Genomic DNA, 15,378 nt, shown 5'->3' with positions numbered 1-15,378 from the left:
CCCAAAATAGCAAGAACGCCAAACACAAGCTGAATAAACAAGATCTTGCAGACAACCCTCACTCCATAAAAGACCTTGGAATACTCATATCAAACGACCTAAGTGCCAATGCCCACTGCAACAATATCGCCAAAAAGGCTTCAAGAGCTGTTAACCTAATCCTATGCAGTTTCTACTCCGGTAATCTCACACTACTAACTAGAGCATGCAAAACTTTCACCAGACCAATCCTTGAATACAGCTCATCTGTCTGGAACCCACACCGCATTTCGGACATAAACACTCTAGAAAATGTCCAGAAATACTACACTAGAAGAGCCCTCCACTCCTCTACTCGCAACAGAACACCCTACGCGACGAGATTTATAATCCCAGGTTTAGAAAGTTTAGAGTTTCAAGTTTTATTGGATTTATATGCCGCCCCTCTCCAAAAACTCGGTGCGGCTAAGAACAATCATGAACAATATACAATCCAATCCAATACTAAAAGCAAATTAAAACCCCTTAATATATAAAAACCAAACATACATACAAACATACCATGTATACAGTTGTAACGGCCTAGGGGGAGAAGAAGTCTTAATTCCCCCATGCCTGGCGGCAGAGGTGGGTTTTAAGTAGCTTACGAAAGGCAAGGAGGGTGGGGGCAATTCTAATCTCTGGGGGGAGTTGGTTCCAGAGGGCCGGGGCCACCACAGAGAAGGCTCTTCCCCTGGGTCCCGCCAAGTGGCATTGTTTAGTTGACGGGACCTGGAGAAGACCCACTCTGTGTGACCTAACTGGCCGCTGGGATTCGTGCGGCAGAAGGCGGTCCCTGAGATAATCTGGTCCGGTGCCATGAAGGGCTTTATAGGTCATAACTAACACTTTGAATTGTGACCGGAAACTGATCAGCAACCAATGCAGACTGCGGAGTGTTGGTGTAACATGGGCATATTTGGGGAAGCCCATGATTGCTCTCGCAGCTGCATTCTGCACGATCTGAAATTTCCGAACACTTTTCAAAGGTAGCCCCCTGTAGAGAGCGTTACAGTAGTCGAGCCTCGAGGTGATGAGGGCATGAGTGACTGTGAGCAGTGACTCCCGGTCCAGATAGGGTCGCAACTGATGCACCAGGCGAACCTGGGCAAATGCCCTCCTCGCCACAGCTGAAAGACGTTTCTCTAATGTGAGCTGTGGATCGAGGAGGACGTCCAGGTTGCGAACCCTCTCTGAGGGGGTCAATGATTCTCCCCCCAGGGTGATGGACGGACAGATGGAATTGTCCTTGGGAGGCAAGACCCACAGCCACTCCGTCTTGTCTGGGTTGAGTTTGAGTTTGTTGACACCCATCCAGGCCCCAACAGCCTCCAGGCACCGGCACATCACTTCCACTGCTTCGCTGACTACTTTGCCTTAAACACGACCTAAGCATAGCCCATAAAATCATCTGCTACAACATCCTTCCTGTCAATGACTACTTCAGTTTCAACCACAATAACACACGAGCTCACAACAGATGCAAACTTAAAGTAAACCGCTCCAAACTCGACTGCATGAAATTCGACTTTAGTAACTGAGGAGTTGATGCACGGAACTCACTACCAGACTCTGTAGTTTCATCATCTAACCCCCAAAACTTTACCCTTAGACTATCCACTGTTGACCTCTCCTGATTCCTAAGAGGTCAGTAAGGGGCGTGCATAAGTGCACCAGCATGCATTTAAGACTGGCGGACTTCAGCTCCCAGAATTCTCCGGCCGGCTAAAGCTGGCTGATGAATCCTGGGCATTGGAGGTCCACCAGTCTTAAAGCTGCCAAGTTTCTAATTAATTAATCCAATATACACTATGGGCAGTGTAAAAAAACACATGGCACTTTCTTTCATATATGGTGATTGTGTCCAGAAACAAAAATCTTTTGAAATAAAACACACAAGTGGTTGCAGGAAATAATTAAAGGAAATAGAATATACATTAGAGCTCTTTCCTCTCTGAATTTTAAAGAAAAGAGTATAGTAAAATGTTCTGTCGGGCTCTCTGGTAGACTCCTCCCAAAAATTCACAGGTACAAATTTCAGACACACACACATGTTTGAAAATTCAAAACAATGTTCTTTATAATGAAAATTCACTTAACCTAAGCCCTCTTTTGGTATAGCAAAGAGCACTCGTCTCCAAACAAACTGGTAATTTGTACAAGTCCCTTATCAGTTCTGTGATACTTAGCTTGCAGCTGTGAGGCAATTCACAGTCCTTCTTCTTTCACAAAGTGAAACACACTTTGCCCTGGTTTAGTTTCAAAGCGGGGAAAAATCAGCACACAAAAGGTCAAAGTAAAGCAGTTACGAAACACAACGATCAGATAATCCTCCACAATGGCCAAATCCACAGGCTGCTATTTATAGCAGCCTCACTAATTACCACAGCCCCACCCAACCACAGGTGGCCTCATTTTCTTTGATAATAATCTCTCAGTTGTTGTTGCCTATGCATCGCTCCCCGCATGCGTGGCTGTATCATTAACTCTTGTTCTGAATCCAAGGAGGAGCTAGATAATTGATCTCCTTCTGAGCTGTCTGCCACACTCTCCTCCTCCCTGTCACTCATGTCTTCTTGGTCAGAAGAGCCTTCATCAGCAGATTCCACCGGGGGCAAAACAGGCCTGCAGCATGTGGATGTCTCCCCCACATCCACAGTCCTTGGGGCAGGAGCTGGGCCAGAGCTAACCACAACAGTAAAAGTATTAAATATTTGATACTACATATTACTTCTACAGCTAGGATTGTCTTTGGAAAGTATAATAATAAAATATATATATAGGAAAAGAGAAAAGCAAAAGTAAGAATCACAATATGTAAATATGTAAATGTATGATGTATTATACGTAAAGATTTATGTATAAGAAACTTGGAAAAAACAAGAACGAATGAATGTGAAAAAGTATTGTGAAAATAGAACGATGTAGCCATGTAAAATTACTCTAAAAATAATAATTTGTTTTTAATGAAAAGTTTGGAAATCAAGTTTAAGTTGTGAGTGCTCCTCGTACACCTCTGGTAATGATGGATTTTGAGGAGCATGAGCCAGGCCTATCTGGGTACCTGGGCTTGTGGGGTTGCCAGCTGATGCAGAGAGTGAGAGTGATGGAGAGATAGACCTGGATGAACCTGAGGGTCCACCAGAGGTGGCAGATATGTCAATAGGATTGAAATGAGCCACTCTTATGCTCGATTCAGGAGGTTACAAAGCAGACAACAACACTTGTATGGTAAAATGAAGTAGTTTATAGTTTAAACTCTAGGGGTTTGCTGACTCCCAGCAGCTATAAAAAGGAAGGATTCTGGATTAATCTGGGTGGAGTTCCAACTTTGCTTCCACGGACGCTGTGTGAGATCTGGGGTTCTAGAAAATGTTTCTTGAAATACCCGATTTCTGCTCTGCAAAAGTCACCTGCCAGAAGCTGCCTGCCTGTCAAAATGTGGTGACCTGAATTATATACCCTGTGACTCATTAACCTATTTTATCTTGCTGGAATGAAATAAGCCTTGATGCTGGTGCCTTTCCTGGAAGCTTACCTGATGAATAGCAGTGAGCTCTATTCCCTGATCTTTCAAACACTGAATCCGGCTTGTAAATGTTGCTTTTTCACATAAAGATTGTAACTCAAAGCTTAAATCGTGGGGTTTAGCCTTTTGTTTCAATTTGAAAAGCCCGGGATAGAAAAGTTTATTAGATATAAAGTTGTCAAGTTCGAAGATGTTGTGGTTGGCTGTGGCCCAGCTCCTGCCCCAAGGAATGTGGAGGTGATGCAGGGGAAACATCAACATGTCATAGGCCTGTTTTATTGCCGCCAGAGTCAGGTAGTGAAGTTTCCTCGGAAGAAGAAGAAGGTGGGGTTGACTTGGAACAGGGGAGTTTGGCAGACAGCCCAGGAGGAGATGAATCATCCTTATCATCCCTGAATTCTGAACAAGAATTTATGACACATCCATGCATGTGTAGAGTGATGCATAGGAGACAACAACTGAAGGATTATTACAGGAGATAAATGAGGCCACCTGTGGTTGGGTGGGGCTGCTGTAATTAGTGCTACAGATAAAAGAGCAGCCTGCTGTTTTAGCCTCATGGCAGTTTATCTGATTCATAGTTTCATCACGATGGTGGTTGTTGCTGTTCAAGATTGTGTGTGGACTTTCTGGACTTTAGAGTTGGACTCAATTTCCCAGTTATTGGGTGAGAATTTGGATTGCACTTAACCTGTGCCTTGTGTGTACCAGAAAATCCCTTTCACATTTAAAAAGGGAGCTGTTTCTGTTTTTCTGTTGATAAAGACTTTTGTGTTTTCCTTCTATCGTGTGGTGTGTGTCTTTCTGGACTAATTACCCTGTAATTACGGGCAGTTGAGACACGCCGGCAGAACAGAAGACCTCTAGCCAAAGGGCTGCAAAAGACCACCCATGATCTCCAGAAGAAGCACAAAACTCCACAGGAACCCATCAGGTCCTTGTTAGGTATGGTGTGATGGTGTGCTTCCAGCAGATTGTCTCTCCTTGCACAGCTACAAGTGAAGTGGTTGATGCAATAAAACTGATGGACAGAAAAGAATAACAAGACAGGATCTTAGAGATCTACTAGCCCAATCCCCTGTTCAGGTAGGAGACCTCAGACAAATGGGATGTCCCATCTCTTCTTTAAAAACTTCCAATGTTGGAGCATTCACAACTTATGGAAGCAAGCTGTTCCACTGATTAATTGTTTTAACTGTCAGGAAATTTCTCCTTAGTTCTAAGTTGCTTCTCTCCTTGTTTAGTTTCTACCCGTTGCTTCTTGTTCTACCCTCAGGGGCTTTGGAGAATAGGTTGACTCCTTCTTCTTTGGGGCAACCCCTGAGATATTGGAAGACTGCTGTCATGTCTCCCCTGGTCCTTCTCTTCATTAAAGTAGCCATGCCTATTTCCTGCAACTGTTCTTCATATGTTTTAGCCTTCAGTCCCCTAATCCTCTTTGTCGCTCTTCTCTGCACTCTTTCTAGAGTCTCAACATCCTTTTTGCATCATGGCGACCAAAACTGAATGCCATATTCCAAGTGTGGCCTTACCAAGGCCTTATAAAGTGATATTAATACTTTGAGTGATCTTGGTTCTATCCCTCTGCTAATGCAGCCTAAGATCGTATTGGCCATAAAAGGCATCTATGTAGTCTTTGACTTGCAGCAGTCAATTTAGTGACCATTCCAAGTTACAATGGCACTGAAAAAAATAGACTTATGACCGCTTTTCACACCTACACAGCCCATCGTAGCATCCCCAGATTCCCCAGAAAAACCAGAGAGAAAGATACACACACAGAGAGAGTGACAAGAGAGTGACACAGAGAGACAGAGACAGAGAAGGGGGGAGAGAGACATAGAGAGAGAGAGAGAGAGAGAGTAACAGAGAGAGAGATAACAAGAGAGTGTGACTGAGAAAGACAGAGAGAGAGAGAGAAGGAGAAAGAAACAGAGAGCGAGAGAGAGACAGAGAGTGACAGAGAGAGAGAGAGAGAGACAGGGAGAGAGAGGGAGATAGAGAGACAGACAGAGGAAGACACAGAGGGAGAGAGAGAGTGACACAGAGAGAGGGTGAGAGAGGGAGAAGGATATAGAGAGAGAGCAGGAGAGAGAGTAAGAGACAGAGAGAGGGGGATGGAGAGAGAGGGACATAGAGAGACAGAGAGAGAGAGAAACAGAGACAAAGAGAGTGCGAGACAGAAAGAGAGAAAGAGACAGAGAGATAAAGACAGAGAGGGAGATGGAGGGAGAGAGCAAGAGTGAGACAGAGCAAGACGCAGAGAGACAGAGACAGAGAAGGAGAGAGAGAGGGAGGGGGAGAGACAGACAGAAACACAGAGACAGAGGGAGGGAAGGGGAGAGACAGACAGAGCAAGACAGACAAAGGGACAGACAGAGACAGAGAGACACAGAGAGAGAGAGTCAGACAAAGACAAGAGAGACAGAGTGACAGACAGAGGGAGGGAGGGGAGAGGGGGGGGAAGGGGAGATACAGACAAAGGCAAAGAGCCAGAGTGAGGGAGTGGGAGAGAGAGAGAGAGACAGAGACAGAGACAGAGAGCAAGACAGAGAGACAGAGTAAGGGAGGGGGAGAGACAGACAGAGAGACAGAGATAGAGAGATAAAGGGGGAGAGAGAGGAGAGAGGGGGCAGATCTCTGGGTGAACCAAACTGTTTTCTCCTCCTGTGAAATCAAAAGATAAACCCTTGTCTCTAAATTGGGCTCCTGATACAATTTGGCTCCTGACTGTGGCCTGTCGGCTTCTGCCTGTTTAGTCCAAGCTGGGCTGTTTTCTCTGACCCCCTTCCTTAATAAAATGTGCGTGCGTTTGTGTGCTCATGTGTGCATTGATTTGTGGTGGCAAACAAAGGCAATCACGCCTGCCTAGCGCATATTCTAACAGGCCTTCCTTTCGGCTGGGGCTCCGACAGAAAGTAATTAGAATGCTTTTAATGTCCAGGAGAAGGATGCTGATAGGCTGTCACAGATGTGCAGATTTATGAATATTTATACCGTGGTTTATAGCTGACACTTTTATCAGTTGAGGAAGATAAAATATCTGCCTGACTCAAAAGCCTGACAGTCAGGTTAATAAAATCTCATTAAAGAGAATGACCTATGCAATTATATAGGATTTATTGTAATTCATTTTTGATTGTAGCCTGCTTAAAGATGCAATTTCCAATTTCCTGGTGCCAAATTTAGGCTTGCGTATCAAAACTAAGTGAGCTCTAACACCGATCGGAGGGGGGGGGGGAGAGAGAAGAAGAAGAGGAAAGGGAGGAAAAAAACCCCAACAAGAATGGTGCTTTTCACATTTCGGAAGATGCCGTCAAAAAAGAAGGGAATGTTTTGATTATCTCGCATGGCAATTAGGTGCCACAAAAGACATTCACTGTGGTATTAAAGATACCAAAATTGATGTGCAGAGTTATGCTTGGGGATTATTTGTTGTTGTTGTTGCTGCTGCTGCTGCTGTTGTTGTTGTTCTATTTCTTCTTCTTCTTTTTCTTCTTCTTCTCCTTCTCCTCCTTCTCCTTCTTCTACTACTTCTTCCTCTTCCTCCTCCTTCTCCTCTTCCTCTTCTTATTCCTCCTCCTCTTCTTCTTGCTCCTCTTCCTCTCCTTCTCCTTCTTCCTCCTCTTCCTCTCCTTCTCCCTCCTCTTCCTCTTCTTCTCCTTCTCCTTCTTCCTCCTCTTCTTCTTCTTCTTTCTCCTCTTCCTCTTCTTCTACTTCTCCTTCTTCCTCCTCTTCTTCCTCTTCCTCCTCTTCTTCTTCTCCTTCTCCTCCTCCTCTTCTTCTTTCTCCTCTTCCTCTCCTTCTCCTTCCTCCTCTTCTTCCTTCTTCATCTTCCTCCTCTTCTTCTCCTCCTCCTCGTTGTTGTTGTTGTTGTTGTTGTTGTTATTATTATTATTATTATTATTTCTGTTTTCTGCCATTGTGCTAAATTGAGGTTCTCTCTATGTCATGGAAGCAAGTCAATGGGAAGAGAGGTGTCCTTTCTTTCTTTCTTTCTTTCTTTCTTTCTTTCTTTCTTTCTTTCTCAGTTCATGGAAAAAACCAGCTTCATGCTGTCTTCCAAATGATTGGGTTGTAGAAGAGGAGAGGAAAAGCAATAAACATAAGAAAGCAGGGGAAGGAGGAGGAGGGGAGGTACTGGAGGAGGAAGAGGAGGAGGGAGAATGAGGAGAAGGATAAGAAGAGGAGCAAGAGGAAGAGGAGGAGAAGAGAGGAAGAAAGAGAAGAAGAAGAAAAAGAGGAAGAAAAGGAGAAGGAGGTTATGAAGAAGAAGAAGATGAAGAGGAAGAAGAAGAGGAAGAAGAAGAGGAAGAAGAAGAAGAGGAAGAAGAAGAAGAAGAAGAAAAGGAGGAGGAGGAGGAAAGGAAGGAAGGAAGGAAGGAAAGAAGGAAGGAAGGAAGGAAGGAAGGAAGGAAGCTCAGCCTCTTGACCCAAGGCCAACTCCACAGATGTTAGGAATTTTCATTTGATTTATGGATGGAAAGGATTTTTCACATAGTGAAATTTTTCCTTTTCCAAGAACAAGCAAGTGCCCAAGCTGCAGATTGCTAGGTTCTGCTAACAAGTAACAACAACAACAACAATAATAATTTATTAAATTTGTATGCTGCCCCTCTCCGAAGACTCGGGGCCGCTCACAACAATAACAATATAACATAATACAAATCTAATATTAAAAAGAACAAGTTAAAACCCATTAGTACTAAAAACAAGCAATACTGCACAATCACACCACAATCAAATGCTACAAATCAGAAGCGGGGGGGGGGGGCTTAGTAAGATTTTCCCAGTTGAGTGTAGAACCTGGGATCTCCTACAGGGAGGAGAGAGAGAGAAAGAGCCAGGCTAATTGGGCTTCGAGAATTGTCGTCAGCCAACAGACACACAAGCTGAGGAATCCTGGCAGTTGGCTGTTGAATGGAGCTTGAACTTGCCCGAGGTTGCTCTATGGGAAGCGATAAATGAGAAGACAACTACAAGAAGATCTGAAAAAATCAGAAGAAAGTTTTTTTGACCCCGATGAGATGGACGAAGGAACTACAAGGAAATGAGGACTCTGAATATTAATCTAACACAGAATAGATTTTACGGACGGTTAAAGAACAAGGATAACAAGAGTATAGAATGTGCAAATACCAGTGCGAGCTACCCTGGTTGCTGATTAGTCTCTAAACACAATTCAAAGTGTTTGTTATGACCTATAAAGCCCTGCATTGCATTGGACCAGATTACTTACGGGACCGCCTTCTGCTGCATGAATCCCAGCGCCTGGTTAGGTCCCACAGAGTCGGCCTTCTCCAGGTCCCATCAACCAGACAAGGCTGCCTGGCGGGGCCTAGGGGAAGAGCCTTCTCTGTGGTGGCCCCGGCCCTCTGAAATGTGATCCACACTGCCCCCACTCTTCCTGCCTTCCATAAAGTTTTAAAGACCCACCTCTTGCCAGCAAGCTTGGGCCCATTGAAATTTTAATATCTCGCCCCGCCCAATGAATGAATGTACGATGAATGATGTATGAATCTGTTTGGTTCCATCTTTAACGATGGGGATTTTTAGCTTGTAATTTTATTTAGATTTCTAACATATTTGCTGTAAGCTGCCTTGAGACTCAGGAGAAGAGCTGCATAGAAATTGAATACATAGATAAATAGATAAATAGATAAATAGATAAATAGATAAATAGATAAATAGATAAATAGATAAATAGATAAATAGATAAATAGATAAATAGATAAATAGATAAATAGATAAATAGATAAATAGATAAATAGATAGATAGATAAATAATAGATAAATAGATAGATAGATAAATAGATAAATAGATAGATAAATAGATTTCATTGCTCTAACTTGCTCTAAATGTTTCTTTCCAGCCCTAACCAGGTACTAATGATGTTCCCAGCTCTTACCCACTTGCAAGCTCTTTCATTGTTATTCTCTGCAAAGAATGTTTTCCAAATCCTGTCTTTGTAGGGTTTTTTTTTTAATTGTTCTACTTGCTCCCAATATTTCTTTCCAGGTGCTATAGGTCTTCCCAGCTCTTACTAGTTTGCAAGCTCTTTCATTGTTACTCTCTCCAAATAAGGTTTTTTTAAAGCCCTTAACCAGGGGATAAAATAATGTGCTGAAGCTGACCAGATGAAGGACGTTAGCCAGATGAATACCTGGTAAGGAGATGCTTTTCCCTTTTTTCCTCCCCAAAAACAAAGGTGCGTCTTATACTCCGAAAAATACGGTACCTTCCTTAGCGGTTCAGAAGTGCGCACGCCACCATCACACTTTGCTTTTTCACTTTCTGTGCACACGCTTCGGGTTTAAAAACAGAAAGAAAACGGCGATGTCCAGGCAAGTTTCCGGTCACAATTCAAAGTGTTGGTAATGACCTTTAAAGCCCTACATGGCATTGGACCAGAATACCTCCGGAACCGCCTTCTACCGCACGAATCCCAGCGGCCGATAAGATCTCACAGAGTTGGCCTTCTCCGGATCCCATCGACCAAACAATGTCGTTTGGCGGGCCCCAGGGGAAGAGCCTTCTCTGTGGCGGCCCCGGCCCTCTGGAATCAACTCCCCCCAGAGGTTAGAACGGCCCCCACCCTCCTTGTCTTTCGCAAGTTACTCAAGACCCACCTATATCGCCAGGCATGGGGGAACTAAAACATCTCCCCCAGGCTTATTATATTTCACGTTGGGTGTGTGTGTGCTGTATGGTTTTTAATTGTTGGGGTTTTTATATATTTTATTATTAGATTTGTCCCATTGTTATACTGTTTTTTTATGCTGTTGTGAGCCGCCCCGAGTCTTCGGAGAGGGGCGGCATACAAATCTAATTAATAATAATAATAATAATAATAATAATAATAATAATAATAATAATAAGTGGGCGGAGCCTCACACTGTTGCTACCAGTTTGCTGAACCAGGCCGAACTGGTAGCATTTTCTCTCCCCAGCACACCCCTCAGTCTCCTACCTCCCCCCCCCCCCCCCGCGAGGTCAGAGGAAGAATTTGAAGGCCCACCATGACATCACACGGATGAGGGCATCCCAAGCTAAGCCTAAACCATTTCAATCAATCAATCAATCAATCTCAGAATCACTCAATCAGTGTGTCCCGAGTTCTGCAGGATTGGGTGGCATATAAATTAATTACATTAAATTCTGGAAGAAATGGTTCACTTGGCTAGACCCAAAAACGACTCCAAAAACTTGATTGAACTACAAAAGAACCTACTATCTAAACTCCCATTCCACAATCTCATCCAAAATAAAGATCTAACAGTAGGATAGAAATCTCTGTTTTACTAATCGTTATATATCTTTCGTGATCTTTTTAAAATGAAGAATATAGAAACATAGAAGATTGACGGCAGAAAAAGACCTCATGGTCCATCTAGTCTGCCCTTATACTATTTCCTGTATTTTATCTTAGGATGGATATATGTTTATCCCAGACATGCTTAAATTGATTGCTTGGCAGAAGGGAAAGGTAGGACCACGCGCTTTCACCTTCCACTTACAACAGTTCACAACAACGTAGTGGAAGGTCTTAAGCATAAAACGTATCAGGAAAGACTTCATGAACTCAATCTGTATAGTCTGGGGGACAGAAGGAAAAGGGGGGACATGATTGAAACATTTAAATATGTTAAAGGGTTAAATAAGGTTCAGGAGGGAAGTGTTTTTAATAGGAAAGTGAACACAAGAACAAGGGGACACAATCTGAAGTTAGTTGGGGGAAAGATCAAAAGCAACATGAGAAAATATTATTTTACTGAAAGAGTAGTAGATCCTTGGAACAAACTTCCAGCAGACGTGGTAGATAAATCCACAGTAACTGAATTTAAACATGCCTGGGATAAACATATATCCATCCTAAGATAAAATACAGGAAATAGTATAAGGGCAGACTAGATGGACCATGAGGTCTTCTTCTGCTGTCAATCATCTATGTTTCTATGTTATTGTATTCCTTATTTTAAAAAGATCACAAAAGATATATAACGATTATAAATATGTAAATATGAATGAGTAGAACAGGGACTTTGTGATTGCATGAAACAATACGAATATTACTGTAATTAATTAATATGTATATTATTATAGGATTTAATGACATATCTGATGTAGCAATGCAGAAATACTGAAGGTTTGCTGATATCACAATTTTTGTTGTTGCTGTTGTTTCCCCACCCCCCCTTTTGTATGTCTTTTGTTGGTATTTATTTGTCTGTTTTAAAATATATTTGTAAACTAATAAACAAATTTCAAAACAAAGAAAGAAATCTATTTACAATGTTGAAACCATACACAAGTGACTCACTAGATATCAACAATGGGATAAAACTTCAGTTTTAGAAATCAAACTTCTTCCTATATGTTCTGTCTGGGTGCCCCCAGACTTCAACACCAACTGGAAAAAGCAGCCAGACACGCTGGTAAAAACAAAGGCACTTTATAGTTTGAAAAATAAACACAGAGAAAAACCTGTTCTTCCCAACAGGCAGGCTATGAGACTTCACAGCAGAGTCCTGATGGCCAGACAATACAGCAGACTTCTTGCTGGCACACCCACCACTGTAGAGAATAAGACCCACACCTTTTCCCCCCAAGGTTTCAGTATTCAAAGTCACAAACCAGAATTCCAAGACGCCAAAGATCACAGCCAGGTCCCAGGACTCCCAAAGATAATACTCCACAAGCCAGGAAGGGTGGGTCTGCCTTTTCAGCCTTTCCAGAGAGCACCACACCCAAACCCAGCTGTTGCCTCTTTAGTGCTGAAAGTACCTGGCTAATTGTCCCCTTTGTTGTGTTGCTCTTCTCTGCCGGAGATCAATGATTGCTTGTGCATTTTCATCTAAGGAATCCAGGCTGCTTGCTGGGGAGAGCTCCCTCTCGGGGGACTCTGGCTGTCCTCCCTCTCCCTCAGCCTGAGATTCCTCCTCCCCGTCTGCCTGAACCTCCTGTTCCTCCCCCTCCCCCTCTGAGCAGGAAGCCGGCAGAGGATCAGCCGTTCCCTGAGGGGCCTCAGACGGAATCACAACACTATATAAATCAGTGACCACAAAAATACCAGTAATTAACAGAAAGGCAACAAGTCTATAAAAGGTATGAGACGTGATAGTCAACAAAGAGGTTGACTTGTCTCTGTTGTACATTTGTACAATTTCCTTCTCTTTTCCTTTCTTCTTTTCTTTCTCTTCTTCTTCTCTTTCCTCTTCTCTTCTCTAACTCTTCTTCTTTACTTTTTTTTCTTTTCATTTTATTAATGTGTTGTGCTGTTCTCTCCTTTCTATTCAATTAAGACTGTTCTGTCTGGGTCCCCCCAGACGCCAACACCAACTAAAAAGAGTAGCCAGACACACTGGTACAAAGCAAAGGCAGTTTATATATTTGAAAGCAAACACAGGTAACAAAAACTGTTCTTACAGACAGGAACGTTATGAAGCTTCACAGAGGTTTCACGACGGCCAGGCAATAAAACAGGATTCTTGCTGGCCAAAACAACACTGGAGGTAATAAAAACCCACGCCTCCCCCAAGTCTTCAGCCTTCGAAGCCACAAGCCAGGATCAGAGACGCCAAGAATCGAAGCAAGGTCACAGGACTCCCAATTGATAACTCTCCACAATACAGTAAGGGCGGGCCTGCCTTTTCAACCCTGCTGAGGAGAACCACACCCAAACCCAGCTGTTACCAATTCAGGGATGGAAATACCTTGCTAATTGGCCCCTTCTTTGGGCTGCCCGTCTCTGCCTCATATGTATGATAGCCTGGGCGTCTTCATCTAATGAATCCAGGCTACTCGCTGGGGAGAGCCCCCCCCAGGGGTCTCAGGCTGCTCTCCCTCCTCCTCTTCCTCTTCTGCCTGGTCCTCCCCCTCCTGTTCATTGTCCTCCCCCTCTGAGCATGGATCCGGCAGAGTTCCAGCCGTTCCCTGAGGAGCCTCAGGCTGAATCACAACATTAACTACCTATTATGATAGAAGTTCAATGCAAAAAATATATATTTGTATTTGTTTTTATATTTCTCAGGCTCAAATTTCTCTTTTGTGATTTGTACATGTAGGCACATATATATTGTGATATTGTTCTTTCTTCAATAAAGAATTTTTTAAAAATTAAAAACACAAATTAAATTAAATTAAATTCATAGAGTTGGAGAAGGGACCCTCGGAGGTCATGTAGTCCAACCCACTCTGCTCAGGCGGGATATGCATTTTGGATGTTCCGAAGTAGCTTGGGCCTCCCAAACCAAACCAGAAATCCAGCTGGACCACCACGAGGAGGGTCTCCCATATGCCCCCAGAACCATTTCCCATGCTCCCCACTCCAACCCGTCCCCTCACCCAAGTCCCCATCCCGATGCCCTCTGCACAAGCTCAGAAGAGCCAGGGTGGTGCAGTGGTTAGAGCGCAGCACTGCCAGGCTACTTCGGCTAACTGCTAGCTGTAGTTCAGCGGTTCAAATCTCACCACCGGCTCCAGGTTGACTCAGCCTTCCATCCTTCCCAGGTGGATAAAACAAGGACCCAGATTGTTGAGGGCTATCGACTGGTTCTGTAAACCGCTTAGAAAGGACTGTAAAAGCACTAAGAAGCGGTATATAAGTCTGAGTGCTATTGCCCTTCCTTCCTTCCTTCCTCCCCCCCTCCCTCCCTCTCTTCCCCTTCCTCCCTGTGGTTAAAATGCAGTATTGCAAGCTAACTCTGCCCATTGCCAGGAATTCGATCCTGACTAGCTCAAAGTTGACTCAACCTTCCATCCTTCCGAGGAGGGTCAAATGAGGACCCAGATTGTTAGGGGTGAGAGGCTGATTCTGTAAGCCGCTTAGAGAGGGCTGTGGAAGCATTACCAAACGGTATATAAGTCTAAATGCTGAATGAAGCCCTTTCCCGGCTTTCTCTCGGTCGGAAAAAGGAGCCGGTGGCCTCTGGGGGTACCCGTGGAAGCTAAGGTCTCACCTTTGGTCCCCGCAGAAAGCCCACCCGCCCCTAACCCCACAGCCCGACGCCTTCGCAGCGCCCCGTTCCTACCCGCGCTGAGTTCCAGAGCCCCTTCGCCGGTGCTGCTGCTTGGCGCCCCCTGGTGGTGATGGTGGTGCCGGTGCTGTTGGCCGTACCTGGCCGAGGAGGAAGAAGAGGACGAGGAAGAGGACGAGGAAGAAGAAGAGCAAGAGGCGGCCGCCGCAGCCGCCGGCGCCTGGGTACCCAACTGCGGGGCTCCACTTCGCGCGTGGTGCCCGTGGGAAGCGCGGTAGGGGCCCGGAGCCGGGTAGGGCAGGCTGGGGGGCTCGCCCAGCGCCGAGGAGGAGGAGGACGGGACGGCCGGCAGGGGCTGAGCTTGGAACTGCCCGACGCCCACCCCGCGCACCTGCGGGATCTCCACCATGGTGGGCCGCTCGTAGCGCTTGCTCAAGGCCGGCCGACGCCCCCCGGGGAAGGTCTTGAGCGCGCTGTAAGGGCTGCGCTGCTGCGGGGGCAGCTTGTAGAGCTTGATCCCCCCGCCGGAGCCTTCCTCGGCCGCCGCTTGCATGGCCTCCTCGCTCAGCATCCCGCAAGGCGACGCGCGCTTCGGGTCTCTCCCGTCTCCACGGCTCGGGATGCTGGCACCGAGTGTTTTCCTACCCACCCCACGCGCGGTGGGGGTGAGGCGGGCTCCTGATTGACAGGACTCCCGGCCAATGCCTGGAGGGAGAAGGGGCGGGAGAGACCAAGCCGGGAGACCCCCCTCCCGCACCCCCGCCAAGCACCCACCCACTACCCAGCCGCTTATCGGAGCGGGCGACTCCGGGAGTGAGCCAGAGGCGCCTCCCGCGCCCGGAGTGGGAAGGGGA

The 15,378-nt window shown here is 45.3% G+C and overlaps 1 protein-coding gene across 1 annotated transcript in view; it reads right to left on the bottom strand.

The window, feature by feature from the left end:
• The window catches only part of BEND4 (BEN domain containing 4), a 43,629-nt gene extending 28,534 nt beyond the window's left edge, over positions 1-15,095 (bottom strand). Inside the window, exon 1 of the mRNA XM_070756552.1 lies at positions 14,579-15,095. Within this exon, the coding sequence (XP_070612653.1) occupies positions 14,579-15,095 (517 nt within the window). The remainder of the gene's footprint in view (positions 1-14,578) is intronic.
• Between the last annotated feature and the right edge of the window lie 283 nt (positions 15,096-15,378).

The sequence above is a fragment of the Erythrolamprus reginae genome, chromosome 7, assembly GCF_031021105.1.
Source record: "Erythrolamprus reginae isolate rEryReg1 chromosome 7, rEryReg1.hap1, whole genome shotgun sequence".
NCBI lineage: Eukaryota > Metazoa > Chordata > Lepidosauria > Squamata > Dipsadidae > Erythrolamprus > Erythrolamprus reginae.
Note: the sequence above shows the minus strand (reverse complement) of the source record. Positions and strands in the feature narration are given on the sequence as shown.